Here is a 20127-nt window from a genome sequence, read left to right as displayed (position 1 = left end):
TCATTGCATCAATACACTGATCATAAATTCTGTCAGTTCAACTGAGTCAACCTGCCAAAGGAAGTAAAGCGAATGAATCGCTCTGACTTTAGCCTTAATCAATTTGAAATGTTTCAGTCAAATTGTCTGATTCTTAAAGGTGCATGACGCAACATTGCTGGGGCTCAATTGTGCTGAGGACTGTTAAGATTTAACAGACGAAAATGTGGAATAAATGCATAATTTATCAGTGAGATGCGTCAAAAAAACAATCATATAGACTCAGCTATGCAAATGCATGCTTATGAATGTGTTTTTGGTCAGCTGAGTCTAAATCATCCTCTGTTCAATGGACATTTGTTAATTTTGAATATTGTGCCTTTTAAAGAAAGACACCTAACATGGTGATCTAACAGAGGATCTGATAGAAATGTTTAAGTAATTTTACTGTCTAATTTCTATTCAAAATTGAGGAGAAACATTATTGCATGTGATTAGTAATGGATACAAAATCTTAGCTAAAAGTGCTAAATAGTATTATTAAATTTAATTAATTAGAAATTGAACCCAAATTGAAGCTGAATTAAACTGAGCCCGTTGTTGAGCCAGAGATTCACTCCTGTATTAATCCAGCCAGCTGCAGCCGACCTGCTGGAGCCAAAAAAACTTAAAATGCAAACACAAGAAATTATTTTGCACTTAAAGAAACAGTCCAAGGATTTTTCATCTGACATCTCAGCTAGCCAGAAGTTAGCTCGCTGCACACTACACCTCCAGCCCTGCTGCTCTTGTTTTCTCCTGGTTTTCTGTTGGCTGGTGATATTTTTTCCAACCATGAACGAAGCGTTTCATGTTCTCTGAAGTGACGTCCGTGTCGAAAAGGCTTCTCAGCTCCGGTCCATGTTGCCAGCTCGGTCAGGCTAGCTAACAACATGATAAATGAACCGAACATGCTGCTCACAGTGATGTATAAACCCAGCTTCCATAGCAATGGGAACTTATTGGTAATGACTGTTATTACCCAGAAATATCTGACTGCGTAATGCTGCAATTTACCAATCAGAATGGAGTATTAGACTAGTGTAATTTGTTAATAATGGCCAGCTGGGTGTATGTTGTTAGACACCAATCCCCAAGTATCATTATGGGTTTCTATTGGAAACTGCACAGTATGTGGCTATTAACCACCTTAGAAAAAAGAAGAGCCAATTGACTGTATTTGATTAGAGCTAATAAAGACCTGTTCAACACTCATGGCACTCCTGTGGGGCCTAGAGGCGGCGTCTCTCTTCCTCTAATGCTCTTTTCCCATGAATTATCCTGTTTTTCCTCTTTTGGCCCCTGTTGTTGTTTTTTTTTTTTTTTTTTTTTTTCATGCCAGCTGTGGTGGTTCAGGTCAGGAGGTGTTGTTTTGTTTTCAATAAACTGCGGGTCTGTCAAATCCTCTGAGACCGCAGCGCTGATTAGGTGCTGTAAATAAACTCAAACTGAAGATTGGTTTGCTGTCGGTCAGTTCAGCCGCATTAAATGAAAGAGCAAACAGCCTGATAAGGTAGATGTGTGACTGTGGCATCTCCATCAGGCCAATCAGGGTAATTAAATCGAGCGCCAGAAAATAGTGCCAAGATACATCATCCTTCCAAGTTTCATCAAAACCCAGGCAGATGGACACGACCCAATACCGAGTGACTCCAATATGGCTGCCACAGGGTGTGTTGCATCAACTTAAAGCCCTCTATTGTATAATGCATGTAATCGCACTCAATTATTTATCGCCGCGGCGTGCTCTGAGCGCCTAAACTGTTGGAATTTGTATACCGCTTTGGCGACATTGTGTCTGATAAACAGGGAGGGAGACAAAGATAGAAATCGAGGCTGAACTGAAGTCAGGGGAGGAAGAAAGAGAGAGAGGGAGAGGAGGGAGAGGAGAGAGAGTAATAGAGAGGAAGAGAATGGCAGACAGTGAAAGAGAGAGATGTTGACAGAGAGAGGCAGTGTGTGTAGGAATGGTAAATAGTTTGTGGATAAGTGGCTGGCTGAGAGAACACATGCTCGGGAGAGAGCAGCACATGTAATAACCCACAGCCGATGAAAGACAGAAGGAGAGCAGACCTGTAGTTTAGCTTCAGGCCCGAGGGGAGCGAAAGGAGCATCAGCAGATAAGATGCTTCCTGTTGCAGTGTGTGTGTGTGTGTGTGTGTGTGTGTGTGTGTGTACTTAGCTGCTCGGTGCACTTCTCCTGTCTGAGTGTGCTTGTCTTTCTTGCACAGGTGAATGCGTGTCATATCTGACTGCTTCACGGATGCCAAACTTCTGTGTGCAGCAGCAGCGTGCATCCGTGTGTGTGTGTGTGTGTGTGTGTGTGTGTGTGTGTGAGTGTGTGTGTGTGTGTGTGTGTGAGCGTTTGAATGCGCGTGCATCGGACTGCGATGCCATTGGCGGGGCTGTTGAGTGTGTCGGCGCTGTGCTAAAAGGGCAGTGTGACCTCGTCCCTGCCGTGAGTAAATGTGCATGAAAGCCCCCCGGGGAGCGGCTGAAGTGAGGCTGTTCAGGTCAGCGAGCCGCAGCATCTCTCCACTCCCACCGCCGTGTCATTAAGATTTTTCAAGCAGTGGAAAACACAGCATCTGTTGTTTTGCACGGGGCCTTCTCACAGCGCACTCCTGTTTGATAGCATTCATAAAAGCCCCATAACTCACTATAAGCACGACTATGAAACCAACAGAAAGTCAGCGAGCGAGCGGCGGGGCAGCGAGCGGCGAGGCGGCGAGCAGCGAGCGAGCGAGCGGCGAGGCAGCGAGCGAGCGGCGGGGCCGTGCTTATGAGCCGGGCTGCTCGGCAGGCAGACCTTGAGCTGAGGAGATTTCTCTCTCACCGTTTTAATTTGCACTTTGCCCTCGTGTTTGGGTTGGGGATGCATCAGGATGAACTGTGATCCCTCTCTAACTCGAAGCCCCAGCGGATCCCCGTGATGTTCATGCAGAGGAGCCGACCAGACGTCAAGGAGTGGCCTTTAGACTTCAAATTGCCCCCGTCCGAGCCTCATGTGGTTTTTCATTTTATCTTGCTTTTCTTCGAATTTAGCAAACATTGTGGGGAAATTAATTCAACACAGAAAACACAGCAACAAACCCTCCATTTAAAAAACCAACTGATCCCCATATTCAGTTAAAATCTTGTTTTCTTTTTTTTAAGTAAGTAAAAAAAAAATAATAATAAAAAAAAAAAATCTGCCAGTGGGAATGAGGTAATCCCAGTTGTTTCCAATAGACTTTCACTTGTTTCAGGAATTTCATATATAAATATGTTCAAATAAGGCAGATCAGCCCAGTAGGATCACAAAAATGTCACTTAATCCAAAAAAAATTCTGAAAATGATCTCATCCCACGGGCAGATTTTGTCACTTTTTTTTTTTTTTTTTTTTTTTTTTTAGGAAAAACAACATTTTAATACTGAAGATGAGATCAAATGACTTTTGCAGCGTAGGGCTGAGTCATATATCTCATATCGTGTTATGAAACTGGCATTTTGGAAACCGGAATATTTTGATATGACATAAGTGTAGTTATGTGCTGTTTACTGGTTTTAAAGGCTGCATTACAGTAAAGGGATGCAATTTTCTCAACGTATTGTTTGAGCTGTTCTGTGATTTGCCTGTACCTGCGTGGTCATCATCGTTCAACAAAAATCACTCACTGTAAATATCTTATGAATGCATCAACAGTCCCTACAACAGCAACACAATATCAGTGTTGTGATATGCTGGTCAAGAATATCTTCATATGTCTGAGGCATGCTGGGTATCATGGAGCGGCCTTGATAAAGAAACAAGGCAGTGAAAACCGGTGGATTTCCCTGTTTTCAGCTGACCAAGAAACCTTTCAGTTATTAATATCTGTGGGGACTTGCCCATGCCAAATTGTTTTTCACAGTTTGGATGTGAGCAGCAGGGAGCAGCCGGGGCAGCGGCGCCATCGATCCGCCGCCTCTCTGCTTTCTGGGAGCAGGAAGGATCAGCGGGATCGGACTCCTGAACTGGTGGCTCCCGCTGCCACATGATTGGTGGATATAATTTGTCTGTTGGGCATCTCGGGGTTAGACCGCCACATGTCTGTGTCATTAGTGTGGCACAAAGAATGAAATGCAAGATTTTAGCTGCCCCTGAAGGATCAAGGAACATGCCAGGAGAAAGTGCTGGATGTAAGAAGCAACGTTTTACTGAGCCATTTTTAGCCTGCAAGAGCATTTTGCTGTGCCATCAGAGAACTGGAGGAGCTCACTTGTCGATATATGGAGCAGATTAGGGCTGCTGTGCTGTCCGCTCAGTAATAACTTTTAGGAAGAGAAATATTCCCTGAAAAATGTAGCTTGGGGTGAATCATGGCTTAAGAGGAAGGAATAACGGCTACAAGGAGGCCCAATTAAGCAATCATTGTAATTGGCTTAATGGTAATGATTGTGTCAGAGTGCTGATCACGTTATTGGATGATGCCCATTTGCTATAATTGCATCTTTGAACCATGTTTACAGCCACTTACTGTTAATGACAGCGAGCACGTTACAACCCCATTTCCATTTACATCTCCATGCCTTTGTCATTTTTCCTATCGAGACCATAACATGGCGTCCGGCGATGCGGCTAGTGACAGGAATGATCTAATGTGTGCTAAAAGTGCTTTACGACTGTTTCCATGGCGACCCCATTGCACCAGAGATACTTGAGATTTATTAGGGGAAACAAGGTAGGAAGTAAAAAAAGCCAGAAAGAAAGCTCCGCTCGGCTGCAGCCCCACAGGTGAGCGACATGATGTATGGGCGAGTTTGCAGTATTTTGTCTTTCCTGAATACTCCAGACCGCACGGCTTCAACAATTATTCCTCAAGTTCACATCCCTAAAATCACTGTCTCCTTTACTCAGAGCAGAGCCTGCATACTACAGCTCTTTGTCATTATTTATGTTTAAAGTAAGAAACAAAAGTACATGTTTTTGTGCATGTCTAAAGGTTTTTTTTTTTTTTTTTTTTAATCAGCTGAGATTTGACTGCTCGGTCTCAGAGCTCAGTCTCACTCGTGGTATCTAAAATGGATTTGAGGAGAAATAAGATATATATTTTTCTTTTTTTAGCCTCTATGCTGTATTTCTTTCAGTGGCCTGATGCAGTGGATGAATTCCATAGAAAGTATGACCTCAGACTTAAACAAGTCCCTCTTACTGTACATTTTAAATGGCAGTCTAATACCAAAACACAATAGTGCACTGTAAAAATATGCATCTTAACACGTATCTAATTATCTATACCCAGTCCCCTTGATTCAGTTTTACTGTGGCACCGAGCTTTGTGTCTTACTTTAGGTTCCAGTGGAGATCCCAAATATGTCCCGCTGAATTACAGAATTGTGTATAAAATATTGCACAAGACATCCTGACATTTTGATTTTGATGTAACTAAGTAGATTAAACATTAAAGGAAACATTTTTTTTTTTTTTTTTCTGTATTGTACAATAATGCCACAGGCAGATTCTGAATCTGCTGGTTGCACCACTTCACTAAAGTGGAAATTTAAGGGAAATCAGGTGAAACCAATTACCAATTCAATGCTTGGGTGCACACTGTCCTTGAATAAAATAAAAATAAATAAATGCAACAACCTGCAAATCAATCAAGCGTCATTTATTTTCCTTGAGATGTGCTTTGTTGTACACAGTGTTTTAGACCACTGTTTCTCAAATGGGGGTGCGCGTACCCCTGGGGGCACGTGGAGGAACTCCAGGGGGTACATGAGATTTTTAAAAAACATATTTTAAAAAATAGCATCCATGCAAGGTTCCTTAAAAATCATTATTTAGGCTAATAAATATTCAATAAAATATAAATGGAAGTTCAGAAACGGAATTTTAAATTCAGTTTTTAATTTCATCATCATGAAAAACCCAGAGACGCCCCCCCCCCCCCCCCCCCCCCCCCCAAACCGGGTGGTTAGGGGGTACTTGGCAGAAAAAAATATTTCATCGGGGGTACATCACTGAAAAAAATTTGAGAACCACTGTAAAAAAAGACAGTAAAAAAAAAAAAAAAACTGGGAAAAACGAAAGTGCTTTGGCAGAAAAAAAAACAAAAGTGAAATTGTCTCACCAGTTGTCAGAGTTTTTCCACTTGTCTTAACAGTGGAAAGGTCATGCTGGATACAGTTAGGACTGTTCTGAGTTTTAGAAATGTCTCAGCTTTCAAAATGCCCCCCTCCCCCTCTCCCCCACTGGCTTTTTATAAACCAACTTTGTGCACAATTATTGTATTGTTAGATTTTCTACACCACACAGGGAAAAGGGTCTTACTGTTAATTATATCCACAATCCTCAAAACATTGGTGTGTTGTCGTGTTGTTTTGGACTGTCACAATCCACTGTCATCTCAGGTATTGAGAAAAATAACATTTTAAGATGTATATGAACTGAAAGGACTCATTAAAAAAGATTTTTTTTTTTTTTTGCAGTGTGGACGACAGGAAAGTACAGTGGTAGGTGTTAGAGCTGGTACACCTTAGCAGGCAGACTCCAATTTAGTGGCAGAAACAGCAACACCAGCAGCAAAGGCAGAGAAATTCAATGATTGGAGAGACAGGTGTCGGTGAAAATGTGTCGCCAGCTCTGTAACTTCAGCCCGATCAGCCTCACTCTGTTCCTCAGCTTCTGTCTTTACCTCCCTCTCCTCTCCCAGTCGGTTCGGCTCATTATCTCCCTCCTGTCTTTGCTCCCCTCTCTCCTTTCAGTCTCACTTTGTTTGTTTGTTCCTTCATTTGTCCCCATGTCACATGAAATATCACCACAGACACTGCTAATTGGATTTTGACAGAAACTCAGAGGGAATAATGCATCTCAAAACTGACTTGTAGTGCTTTCAAAGGCGACTGGTGTTTAGCCTGAAAGCGGGCTACTACATCGTCTGTGTTGTTGCACACAGCATCTTAGACACCACTGAAGAAGACTGTAGTGTGCAGGGCCACTCCCTCTTTCCAGAGTCAGTGCATTTGTATGCAGAGGTGGGGAAACAATAAAAAGTACATTTTCTCGAGGACTGCTAATGTGCCATTTCGAGGTAGTGGCACTAGAGTATTTCTATTCTGTGAGATTCAGTGAATTTAAACCTCCCAAAAACATGTAGATTAGTTTGACCTATAAAAATTGCATTCTCAGCTAGATTTTACCGCAAATACTAATGATTTTATTAAAGTAAAATTGAATGCATGACTTTCACTTTTTCCATTACATGACCGACATGTTAACTGAAAGCTACACTAAGCGATTTCTGACCACCAGAGAGCGTTGAGAGATGACTCAGTCCTCTTCTGGGTTGTTGGCAGCTTGGTTGCACAGAACCGAAAGTCAAAGTGAAAAAAAAAAATCATTTTTTTGGTGGAAATGTGGGATACATTTCAGTCTGACGAGGCCCTTGTTGGATTATTTGGATTATTTTGTCACTGAGCTGCAGGCTGTCAGCTGCATGTCAAGCTGCTTTGAATGAACTTTTTTCTGTCCTGCTGGTGCAGATTGCAGCTGCAGAGACACTCACAGGACTGATCTGAGGTTTGGACACGTTTATCTGCAGGATGTCTGGTTTCAGAGACGCTTTCAATGATGCTGAGGAGGCGAGGGGGTGCAGAGGGAAGTGCAGGTTTTAGGCGTGGGCGGAGCTACGTTCCAGGCTGTAATTTGACAACAAAGAGAGAAAAGAGGTGACTTGGTGCTGGTCTGTATAATTAGCAGTATAAGAGATTCCGCTGAGCACATGTTATTTTCAGGATTGTTAGGTTCTGAAATTGCTTGGTGCAGGTTTAAAGGGGGCATACCATTGATTTTGCATGTTTAGCTTAAAATCTACAACATGTATGTGCTTCACGTTTCCGCTAATCTTTGCCAAAGCAATTGTATTTTCAAACTCCAGCATCATTTTCCCTACCTTTTATCCATCCATCGGTCTCCATTCATTCCACTACAGTATGAAAATGAACGTTTAGACACTTTCTTCCATCACTGTAATCAGGTCGTCCACACAGCCCGTTGTTCACTGCAGAAGGAGAACATTATATGGTGCGTGTTTCAACCAGAAATATCAATTTGAGGCCGGCTCGTGGGCCGCAGCACAAAGTGGACTCAGACATCAGAGGTTACTGAAGTGGGTGTTTTATTTCAATAAATAAATAAGTTAAAATTTAGGGGAGGAGTATGAATGCAGACCACAGGTAAGCATGATGAGCACCAGCCTCACGAGCGTGGTGACAGCGTCAGCTTCTTCTCTTGCCCTGCCGCTGCCAGGCCAGAGGGGGTGCAGAGGGGCGTAACATTGGAAATCAAGGGATTTTGATTATATGTTGTGAAAACTTTAGTGCCACCACATTCAGAATCACTGGTGTGGTCCTTTGGGCAAAGGAATTAGGTTTTGAGCCGCTGATTGTACAGAAGTGAAGCAGAGTGGAAAACAGTGTGCAGGCTGTGCTGCTGAGTAACTACAGGTCCAACAAAAATCACCACTTTGTTCCAGTGTTCCTCTCTACAAAACTACACTGACTGGCTTCAGGGGGGGATCACCAATTATGGTATAAATAAAATAAAAGGCACAATTTGTTACTGATTGGCTCACAGGGAAGCTGCACCATTTGGGGGAGAGATGTTCCTTGTTGCTTCACACGGTGACAGGATGCTGTGCTCTCGCCCTCCGTCAGGGTTCAGGCAGAGGAGGAGACAGGTGCTCTGGGAGCCCAGCGGCCCTGCAGACAGCTGCCCTCAACTGGTGGAGTCCATCCCATGTGAGGACCCTGCCTGCTACCTGTGGCAGGTCCAACCAGAGGACCAATGCATTCCTGCCACGGGCTCCTGCGGTCCTGGGACCACCAGCCGGAACGTGACCTGTGTCAACACTGAAGGTACTGTGTTCGATGTGTGTCTGTGGCCCTGCTCACTTCAGACCTCAAAACACCTCTGTGTGATAAGAAGTGGATTTGTGATAACATAATAAAAAGTGAAGCCATTTCGGTGCACCCAAATTCATAACACACATCATTCACTCTCCTCTACTCGAATGATTTCCAGTTCATCGATGATACAGACAATGAAGGAAATAATAAACAAAAACAAGCTGCATGTTGGATTTTACCTTTATTACCAACAAGTAACAAAAGGGAACTGCATTTGCAAAACATTAAATCATAAATTGATGCTGCACTAGACAGCAAAATTGTATTGACACATGTGAATATGAGGCTTTCCCCAGAGGTCACGACTGTCTGTGGATTGTCTTGAAGAGGGTTTTTCAAGCGTACACTGCACATCTTTCAGGTTTGTTGAATACCAACATGGCTGCTCACCCACTTTCAGTGGATGGGCTGCAGCAGGGACTTTATTGTCACGTTAAAGACGGGATGAGCAGGATTTGTCGGGTACGGTTTGTAAACACAACATGCAAAGTTGGCCTCTTCTCCCTGGCTCTAACTGCCAGCATTGAGTTTTCATGTCCTAGGATGGCGAAGGAATTATATAACCACCCAAAACATAAAATATTCCGTTGCTGTCCCAGGAAAAAAGATTGCACTGGTACCTACCTGTCCAACAGAAACAGACCAACACGGTGCTCTTCATCCTCATCCTCTCCCTCAGTGCTCACCAGATCCACTCGTGTTGTGAAACAAGGCTTGTCCACTTGGTGCCTCGCAGTTTTCATAGTTTCCTACAGCTGCATATTTTTAGTGAGTCAAAATGATCAGGAGGGGTGATTTCTGTATGAGACTATAAATTGTTTTTTTAGGGAAATCCTGCTCATGCTCCTTTAACCAGCCAGAGGTTACGCTCATTTTACTGCATGTGATTCCTAATGAGAGCAACATTAAGTAGCATTGAGTCCTCGAAACAGGATGTGATATTTAAGTCGACTATAGTCGACTATGCACATGAGCGAGGCTGTGTGTGTGTGTGTGTGTGTGTGTGTGTGTGTGTGTGTGGACAGGAGCAGAAACTGACAGCTGCTTGTTGATGCTCAGTGATATAACTGCACAACACTTCACTGGAAACAGACAAGTGACGTACAGGCAGTGGCTGTTGTCCCTGCCACAGCAAAAAACTATTTTATCTGCAGCTTCACAGACACAGAGAACCTCCGCGGGCCCCTCCATGTTTACTGATCACTTTTGCACCGTGTGATATTGGGAACGGGGTATTTATTTTCAGAGCAAATAACATGCAAGTCAATACTCGATGACAGGGCTGAAAATCCAGGAGCGATTTCTCTTACTTGTTTGTTCATACAAGAAACTCCCGATAATAACTTTGGTTGTCGAGGCCCAAGATGCTGTTGTGAGTGCGGCTTTAAAGTAGCAGTTCACTTCAGAATGAAGCTTCATCTCAATCCCATGTCAGTGTGGAAACTGGGAACGTTCTTGAATCTGAATACCAAGTACAAATACTGTATCTTAAAGGAATACTTGCTCTTTTGTGTTTTTTTACAGTATTGTTTGGATGTTTTGATGCATAAAGTCGTGGCGAAAATATGTTTGAAAATAACTTGTTTGTCTTTTCTCATGGAGCTGAGAGGAGGAGATGGAGGTTGTTTGAGTTGTCAGTCTGCTGGTCTGCAAGGGGGAGGGAGAGAGAGCGAGAGAGAGAGAGAGAGAGAGAGAGAGAGTGAGAGAGAGAGAGAGAGAGAGAGAGAGAGATGGAGAGAGAGAGGAGACGGCTGCTTGTTTGTACATTTTTTGTTTGCTCCAGGAATAGGATAATTATTATAATTACTAAATTAGCATTAGCTCGGCCGTTTTTCCTCCTTTTCTCATCCCAGTGGATCTGCTCCAGCGCGAGCTGGTCTAACTGGGACTGGATTAAGACTCGCTGTCCTCTGAGTCGGCTCAGAGATGCTGTGTCTCTCCATCGCTCCAGACTGATGGTCCACAAAACAAAAAGAAGGGAAATCTGCACAGGGACACAGGAGGCGAAGATAAAAGCTGTGCCTCTCAGCGAAGCACTTGATTTTTCTTCAGTCTCATTTAAACTACAGTATGCAAATCGAGCACAGGGTTGTAATAAGTTGAGTTTTTAAAAAGTAGTTTGATACATAAATTACGTTAGAGTTTTTTTTTTCAAAATGTTTTGATGCAGAAACATACTACAGGGACTATGAACATGTATACTGTTCCATTTGTTATTTATTTCACACAGCTTTTAAATCAAATGATCTGTCTTCTAATTGATGTAGCAGAACGCAGCAGGGATCTGTTCATCTCATGTAGCCACACGTCGATCTTAAACTCTCAGAGGTCTGAAGACATTCTTATCAGAAGATGTTGGATAATGAGACCTTGTGGAGCCAGAAGCAGCGATTTGATTGGCTGTGTGTTGATAAAGACACCCCCCCCAGAAACAAACCCTGCTTTAATGTTCTGTCCAGGTTATCTAGCCTGTGGTTTATTACATGGGACAGAGACATTTTTGGTTTAGTCACAAAGGTACTATATAATTGGACCTGTTATATTATTAGTTTTGGTTTAGTAGTGCATCCTCATGTTATTGAGTGAGTGAGTTGACATTAATATAGGCTATAGCTACCACGGAGCAAATTTGTCGTTGCAAACAGGACAAAATAATAGTGAGCGCCGGTGCCACGCTCTGCCATCACACAGTTTTATTGTTCTGAAGCTTGTTTGAAGTGCGATAACAAACCCCAGCCTCTCCGCCTCTCCAGCAACTCGGCTGGAAATTCTCCAGACCGACATGAACTCCAGGCAGAGGTGTGAGATAAGGGACAAAAAGCGAAAACAACAAACTTCCTGTGACGAAAGCTGATGTGGCTTCATTTAGCAGCGAGAGCGCCGCGTCCCGCTGCCTGTGAAGAACACCTTTGTTGTCCAGAGAGAAGGCCAGACCACGGAGGGTTTGACCCGACGCGACCCGAACGCAGCACAGTAATGAAAGAGACACAGAGCCTGAGCCCATTCAAACTGCCAGGCTGCTGTGGGCTGTGAATTATTAAGTTACTGTTCTCAAACACTGCCACGAACACATGCGAATTAGGAGCAAACAGTGGCATTTCGAGTCACATTTCATCATCTCTGTTGTGACAGAGAGCATAACGTGATGAGCGACAATAGAGACACATTTAGATCAATTTTATACATTCGCCTACTTTTTCTTTTGTGAGGCTGAATTGTAGTTGCGCCATAAATGAGCCGATTTTCGGGAAACCATGTAATTGAAATATTTCTTCTTAGCAAAGTGAAGCTGTAGTTGAAGAAATTAAACTTTAAGATATGCATATATGAATTCCCAGCTTGCCCATTGGTCGTCCTTGTGTCTCCTTGAAGCTCGGCCCGGACCTCCTCCGAGGGCTGGGCTCTTCTGGACAGAGATCTCAGACGTTGTTCCTGGGATTTCTCTCCCAGTTTGGGGGTCACAGCCTGGAGAGCTCAGATTCCCACCGGCACCACTGCTGCCTTCACTCCCCACAGCCTCTCCAGCTCCTCTCAACCAAGGATTATTTCTACCTTTCACTCTGAATTTACGGAAAGGAGCATATTTGTTTATAATATTTGTAAAGGCATCATGAAAATATTTCCAAGCCAGCTCAACATCATTTAAAAGAGTGATCCTGGACCAATCAAAGTGCCATAAATCATGGTGAAAAGCTTGCTCACAGAAATGTTTAAAATCACGTTTAAGGACAATTCGTGGTCTTGCTTTTGGCAGCTTAGCTTGCCTGACAGTGGCTATAACACAATGGTCACTCAAATCATTTGCAAAAATACCAATATCAGAGTATTTATGAGGAGCATTTGTTAAAAAGAGCTCAAGAAGAGAAGATTTCTCTGGGCATTTAAGATTCGGACGGGTTGGGCCATTAATTAGCTGTGTGAGATTAAAAGAATCACAGGTTGATTTAAAACTATCGGAGACAGACGACAACCAATCCCAGTTAAAATCACCAATAAGAAGAATCTCATTGAAATTCAAGGTTGATATCTGATTTTTCAGCGACAATAAAGCCTCACTGCTTGCTGAGGGGGGTCTATAACAACCTACAACAGTGATAAACTGGTTCTTAAGGAGTTCCAATTTAAGGGCAAGGAATTCAAATTGTTTGCTGCGAGATACAGATAATGTAGGGGTAACGTTAAATTTATTTTTTATATAATTCCACCACCTTTCCTAGGACGATCGCAACGAAAAACATTGTAGCCCTTAATTGCAATATCTTTATCAGTGATGGATTTCTTAAGCCATGTTTCAGATAAGACAAGAATGTCAGTATCAGTAGAGTTAGCCCAGATCTTTACTAGATCCAGTTTAGGAAGTAGATTTCTAACATTTAGGTGAATAATGCCAAGCCCAGATCTGGCTTTGAAGTCACAAGGGGTACTCAGACACTTAAGATCTGGACCAGGGTTAGGTTGAACATTTCCTGAGAGTAAAAGCAAAAGAACAATAAAACATTTCTTTTTCACCAACAATGATGAAGGTGCTGAATGAATATACCTAACCCGTGGTCTACTTGAGGGATAAGAGCAGAAAGACAACAACCAACCATAAGGACTAAAAAGATGAATAAAATAAAGTAGAGTCAGTTCTTCAGTTGGCAAAATCCGGTCAGGATAGTATCTAAAAGAGTCACAATCACAGTTTGTGTCTTTTTTTGGGACTAAAAGATGATGATGCACATTGTAGTCTCCATAGCTCTGCGACGGGTGCAGCCCGGTCAAAAAGAAAAGCAGGGGAGGTGTTGCAAGAAACATGCTGATTCCAATGCAGCACAGAACAGGAATCTATCACTGGTGCCTTCTTCTGCTGTTTGTCGGCCACCACAATGCCCACACACACACACGCACACACACACGCACACATGTGTTGATAAAGAACAAGAAACAAAGAAAGTCGATCCCACCAACAATGGATTCCTGATATATGAACACATCAGTAGTGGAAACTCCTTTCATTTCTATATAACACACAGTGAGCTTTGTCCATAGTCTCTTCTTAGCTCTCTCTCACACTGTTGCTTGTTTACAAGGACCAAAAAGACCATAAAATGGCCGTTGAATTTTCCTAAACAAGTCTGCGTTTTTGTCGGCAAAAGGCATGTACCTCATTATCGCCCTTAGGTAAAGGAAACAGGAAAATCGGCTGTTTCTGTTTATCGTTTTGTAGCATCGTTTACAGTTTTCAAATTAGCCCTTGGGTGTAAGCGAGAGCTCCGGCTGTTTGCCACAGCCCAGCCCTGGCACCAGCTCATTTGTTTCCTTTACATGCCGCTAAGTCTAGACTACAAAACTTACTCGCAAACATAATTAGACTTAAACTTGTGTGGTTTGAAAGTAGCCATCAAGGACACGGCGGAGTCCTGACACACCTTAAGAAACCAGGAGCACTGTGATGTGTGAAGCATCAGGTGTAATGTGATCCAAAGTGAGCCACATCATCATTTTGGATGATAGGAACATAAGCACTAACAGGGCATGCATTATTCATGAGAGACCACTGCCGGAGTTTATGGGAACAGAAAACACTGGCCTGATTAAAAGTCAGAATCACGACTTCCTACCAGGTTTTAATTGCTCATCCCCACAGATTATAAACCTAATTGCGTCTTTTTTTTTGCCCGTGTTTTATTATTCTGTCACAATGGATTACGTGTGTGTTTATCAGGAAGGCAGTGGAGGGTCTAAACGTATTACCCATAGGGAGAGCCTAACAAGCTTTGACAGGACGGCGGAGAACGCGTGCTTCAACGGGTTGAGCGAAAGCCTTATGAAATTATCTCGGCCTGTTCTATTGTTAGCGACTGTTGAAAAGTTGTTCACTGCTGCTGTCTTAATTGGTTTATTGGACTTACCGTCTGAGCACAATGGGTTAGGTTTGCACGTACTCCCAGCAATGTCAGGGCCAAGTTGTAAGTGATGCAGAGTCGTGTAAGGAGCTCTGTTGCTCACACAATGAAACTAAAGGCTGACAGTAGTACAAGCGCCATTAAGCCCGTTGATAGGATGCAAACCCTAATTGAATTTTATATTTATAGATTAGTCAGCTAATACGAATATGAAAAGCAGTTAAAGGAACCGCAGAAATTACCATTGTCATTCCTGTTTTGAATGACAATTAAGCATGCGACCTGTGAGAGCTGAGAGAGACTGAACGGAGACGTGTCAAATTGTCTTTACATATGGTCTTTGTTTGTCCATGAGACGCCCTTGAAAATGCTGCTTGTTGACACACTTGTTGCCTCCAAATGCAAATCGAATGCAAAGACGGGGTTTTTTGTAACGTTTTCAAATGCTTTGTCACATCCACTGAATAATGCAAGCTGCTGGAGATACAAAGCAATTTTTATTCTGTATAGTCTGAGCACAAAATATGATTTGAGAGAGAGGGAGAGGACCTTACACTCCCCAGCACTTGACATCGCTGACAGGCTCAATTCCTTCTCCATTCAAATGAATGGGCTCCATATGCATGCTCATTACACCTTATGGTGCCCACAGCTACCTCCAACTGCAGTATAACACAGCTATGCTCCGTATTTTTACTGCTTTTTCTCACTTCTTTTTTTTGATGAATTGAGCAATGAATGGATGGAAAAATAGATAATTGAATGCATGGATTTTGTTGTTGCTTATGGCTACCGTCAACACAATCAGACACCAAAGACAGCGGCGGTGACCCTTCTTCATCATGCTTATGAAGTTTTCTGCAGCAAGAGTACGCTGTTAGCTGTTCTTCTGTTATGCTTGACAGATTAATTTGGTAGACCTTGGAGAGAATGGCATCCAATAGCCATTCTGTCAGAGCACTAAGCCAAACACATTCAACTCTCCCCTCTGAGCTGCAATACACGTATAAATGATGGGCACTTCAGTTCACTTTCACATAACACAGTCTTGGCAGAGGGTAAGAAGATGTACTTCATTCCTGAAGAGAAACCTATGACCTTGTGCCATTCACAGAAGACTCTTTATCCATGCTACCTTAAGTCTTCACTGAGAGAGGCTTTTAAGCCCAAGTCACTGGAGGTAATAATAGTGATGCAGCATCTGTGCTGTTTGGAGTGACCTGAAAGTTGAAAAGCAGATGGCATGACATGTGCTTCTGTCACAGTTTACTCCAAGCCTCCGCTGGGAGTGTAACGATTCATTCAGTTCATTGTTGCATCCATTACACTCCACAATTCAGCTGCATCAATCTGCCAAAAGAAATAAATAAAGCAAATCTCCCTGATTTTTGCTTGAACTGCTTGAATGAGATGCTCTTAAAATCGGTTCATTCACTGGTCATTCTTCACAAAACGTTCACCAAAAAAGATGTAATTCATAGTATTCTGCTAGAGCAGTAAGGTTTTTATTTTAGAATAGATAATATAATTCTGTTGAAAAAAAAAAAAGATTATTATATATTAGCAGACATGTTTATGTAATGGACATAATTTTTTGGACTAAAAGTACTGAACTTGAATTATGCATGGTTTAAAAACTCCTTCTTAAATTACCAACTAGTGAATCATGATTTGAATTTATTTTTTGGAAGCCAAAGAGTAACAGCCTACTCTAATTCCACCAACTCGATGTACACACAAAACACAACAACAAGAGAGTACAATCATTTATTTATCAGGCTGGCTTTACCCAGCACCACTTTACCACTGCTCTATCCCCTCATCTAGAACATTCCAAACAATGCAAACCCAATTTATGATTTTCATTGGACACGCTGAGCAGAACTGAGGTTGCACTCCAGTTGCACCATGTAACACCAGACCCATATTACACATTTCACATCGGCACCGGAGTGAATAGATTCCACTCGCCTTTACTTAACTCACTGTGCTGTGACCTGACGTGCCGCCCTCTCCAGCTGTTTGGGCACTATAGCCAAACATACAAACTGACTATGAGCACTACTTATACCGACATGCTCTTAACCTTTACACAGTGAATGTAAACCACTTCAAACTCAATGCTGACCCCACCCACTCAGCTAGCCTCTTTGTAGCGGTCCCTGAGGAATAAAGGGAGAGTCATGCTTTGAGAGCTGGACAAACAGGATCTAAAGAGGAGGAAAAGACTGTACTGTTGCCAAGAAGAGACTGGGTATAAATCTAGAGTATCTTAGGAATGTCATAATACCAGAATCTTCGTAGTGAAATTCCATGATATTCAAGACCTGATTCAACACTGAGGCAAAAACAGAAATCCCCTCCAGCAAAAAAAGCTTGATATAAACGTCTGAAGAGAAACTTCAACTATTTAAACAGCGGCTACATTCAATACTGTCTTACAAATGCAATATTGTCTTGTAGGAGTAGAAATTTCCTCAATTGGTCATGTTTCCTCCTTCTGTCTGAGATGCACGATGACATCGACTGCAGATTGTGTTTGGAGAATCAGCAACACTGTGGTTATCATCTGCCTCAAAGATGAAGTATTGCCAGCTTTTTCCACTTTTTATGTCTGTGAGTCTTAGTGGAGGCTGTGGAGCACCAGCAGTGTTGGTTGCTCTCGTGCTTGTGGTGTTCCTAACTTTGTCCTCAAATGAGGTGCATCAAATGACTCAGGATTGATCAGGAAGAGCTCTGCACAGGAGCTCGTGAGGCTTGTGTCATCAAGTCTCCAGTCAAAGTCATCCCTAAACTATTGTTTTTTGTCCGAACCCAAGTTCATGCACGCACACACACAAAAGAAACCAATGACAAAGAGCACAGATCAGAGCACCGTGCTTTCCCCACTGTCAGTGCACACAAACATAATGTCAATTCTGTACGCAGATGATACAGTATTGTACTTTATCGCCGACACTGCTCTGTTAGCTGTAGAAAACTTGCAGTATTCATTTAGCATACTGCAATCTGTACTTAATAATCTTAAAACTGTGTTTAGTCATTAGGTTAGAGATGGGTATGTTTTTGTTTAGATTACAGCTGCTTAGGCAATAGTTTCACGGCTCCAGATGGTGACTGCAACGGTCAGCAGTGGGCCTAACTTTCTATAAAAATATATATTTTTTAAATATATATATATCTGTCCTTTTCTCACTCCCTACCCGGTGATGAACTCTGAAATAAGTGAAAGTTCCCAGGTACAGTCATTCCAGCCAGTATACAGCCGTTGCCAGATGATAGCGGAGTGCAGCTAATTGAGTCTCCTGATCCCACGGCTTCCCTGCCTGCAAGGCGGTTCAGATCAGCTTGGCTACAGGAGTTTCCCTGGTTAGGTTATGACAAGGGGAAAATGCAGTGCACCTTTTGTGCTCAAGCAGGCATTAAGTACTATTTTTAGTATTCATGTTTCTATATGTTATTTTTTCAGCTGTTATTATTATGAGTAAGACAGTCAAGAACACATTGCAGACAATGGGAGGCAGAGCAGACAACAACAGACACCACAGACAGAGGAGAGAAAAGGCAGTGTGAGGCAGCCTCGAGACAGCAGTGAAGCATATATAAAGCAAGTGTGCGACATGACATATGTATAGATATTTTTTTGTATTTCACATTTGACATGTGAGGACATTTTGCCTGCTCAAAATTGTATTCAGCTCCTAAATTTTTTGACTTGTGTCCTCAGTTTGGTGTGGCTAAGGTTTGGGTATGGATGAGGGAGGGAGGGTGCATTTCTTTAAGATTTAGAGGTCCTCGATATGTCACTGGACTCTTCTTCATCAGGTGGTGTTGTCAGCAGCCTCTGCCTGCTCAGGGTGGTTAGGTCTGGGACTTTGGCTTGGCGGTCACTTGCAGATCGAAAAACAGGCTTCACCTCAGGTAGCTTCACTAACTTAGTTCGAGCTCATTCCCCCATCGCTTCAATAGCTGTTTTAGATGCTTTCCTTACAGTGAGAATGGTTAACTAATGCCTTTACAAAGTCCTCACAAATGCACAGTACACTTAAAACCTTCCGTCTAACCCCTCAGTCTAATGGGAGAATTTCACATTCACATGGGAGAGAATAAGTGAATCTAATTGCCTTAATGATTCCCCTATATCCTGTACCATCTTGGCACTCATGACATTTAATGGGCCATCACAGAATTTTTTTTCTTCTGCTAGACAGGGAGACAGGGAGGCTGGAGACACACCAGAGAATTATCAGGTTGATTTCTGCAAGATTTGGTCGTCCTCACAATCGGAGAGGAATCCTGGGTCAGGGCTGATGGTCGGCAGAGATTACTTAGGTTCAGGGATTAACAGAATCAGTCTTAACAGAGTTGTCAAAGCAGCCACGATGATATCAGTCATGTTTGATATTTACAACCTGACATCTGGACAGCTCCTGAACAAACTGTGTGATGTGTGGGGATCACAGGTTACCGCGCAGTTTACCGGGAGGCGAGTGTGTTGTTCTGATCGGTGCCGGGTTGGAGATTACAGGTTGTGATGTCAGTAGCACTTAAGCAGTCAGCGGGATAATTTCTTTTAAATCATGTGCAATACCGTCCCTCACCTAATCGTCTTGTGTGAGCATTTTTACCACCAGGACACAAAACGAATCTGGGAAATCCATCATTATGTCTTTGATGCAATGTGTTTTCAAAATTTTGTATGCATTTTAGAAGTCTGCATGACAACCTCAGATGGTTTCATAGACTTAAATCCTAATGACATACTCACAGTATATTCACAGCACATCATCATAAAATGCAGTCAGACGGGAAACATGTATTAAAACGAATATTTCATGTAAACGGCTGCTGCAAAAGTGAGGAAGAAGGGTGAAAGACATTACGGATTATACTTGCTTGAATCAATCATCCCAGAGCATGTCAGATGCCACGGACAACAGCCTGTTCCATAATGCAGCAGATCCACATGCAGTGATTTCTGTTGAGGCTTCTGCAAATTCAGTCTTATGCACTATTCGAGTAAATCACTTCAACTGGAGGAGAAATAAACTGCTCAGATGACAGATGAAAAAGCAAATAATCAAATTATCGTTAGCTAAATCTGCTAAATCCTCAAGCCAGTGCGAAATTTTAAAGGCCATGGCAAGCTGTGGTGTGAGGAACAAACGTTCACACTACGACTAGCGCAGGTCCCGAGTGTTTAATTGGATCTATGTTGTGGTCGGCAGCTACAAAGATTTTTTTTTTTTTTTGCTGCTCTGCTGTTGCCTTTCATGATATTACATTGTT

General features: G+C 42.5%; 1 protein-coding gene across 1 annotated transcript in view; it reads left to right on the top strand.

Annotated features, from left to right (window-relative positions):
• Positions 1 to 20127, top strand: part of thsd7ba (thrombospondin, type I, domain containing 7Ba) — a 171007-nt gene that overhangs the window by 50970 nt on the left and 99910 nt on the right. Inside the window, 1 exon segment of the mRNA XM_030081611.1 lies at positions 8699 to 8899. Within this exon segment, the coding sequence (XP_029937471.1) occupies positions 8699 to 8899 (201 nt within the window).

This window comes from Myripristis murdjan, chromosome 21 (assembly GCF_902150065.1).
Source record: "Myripristis murdjan chromosome 21, fMyrMur1.1, whole genome shotgun sequence".
Lineage (NCBI taxonomy): Eukaryota > Metazoa > Chordata > Actinopteri > Holocentriformes > Holocentridae > Myripristis > Myripristis murdjan.
This window is presented reverse-complemented; position numbering and strand designations above follow the sequence as displayed.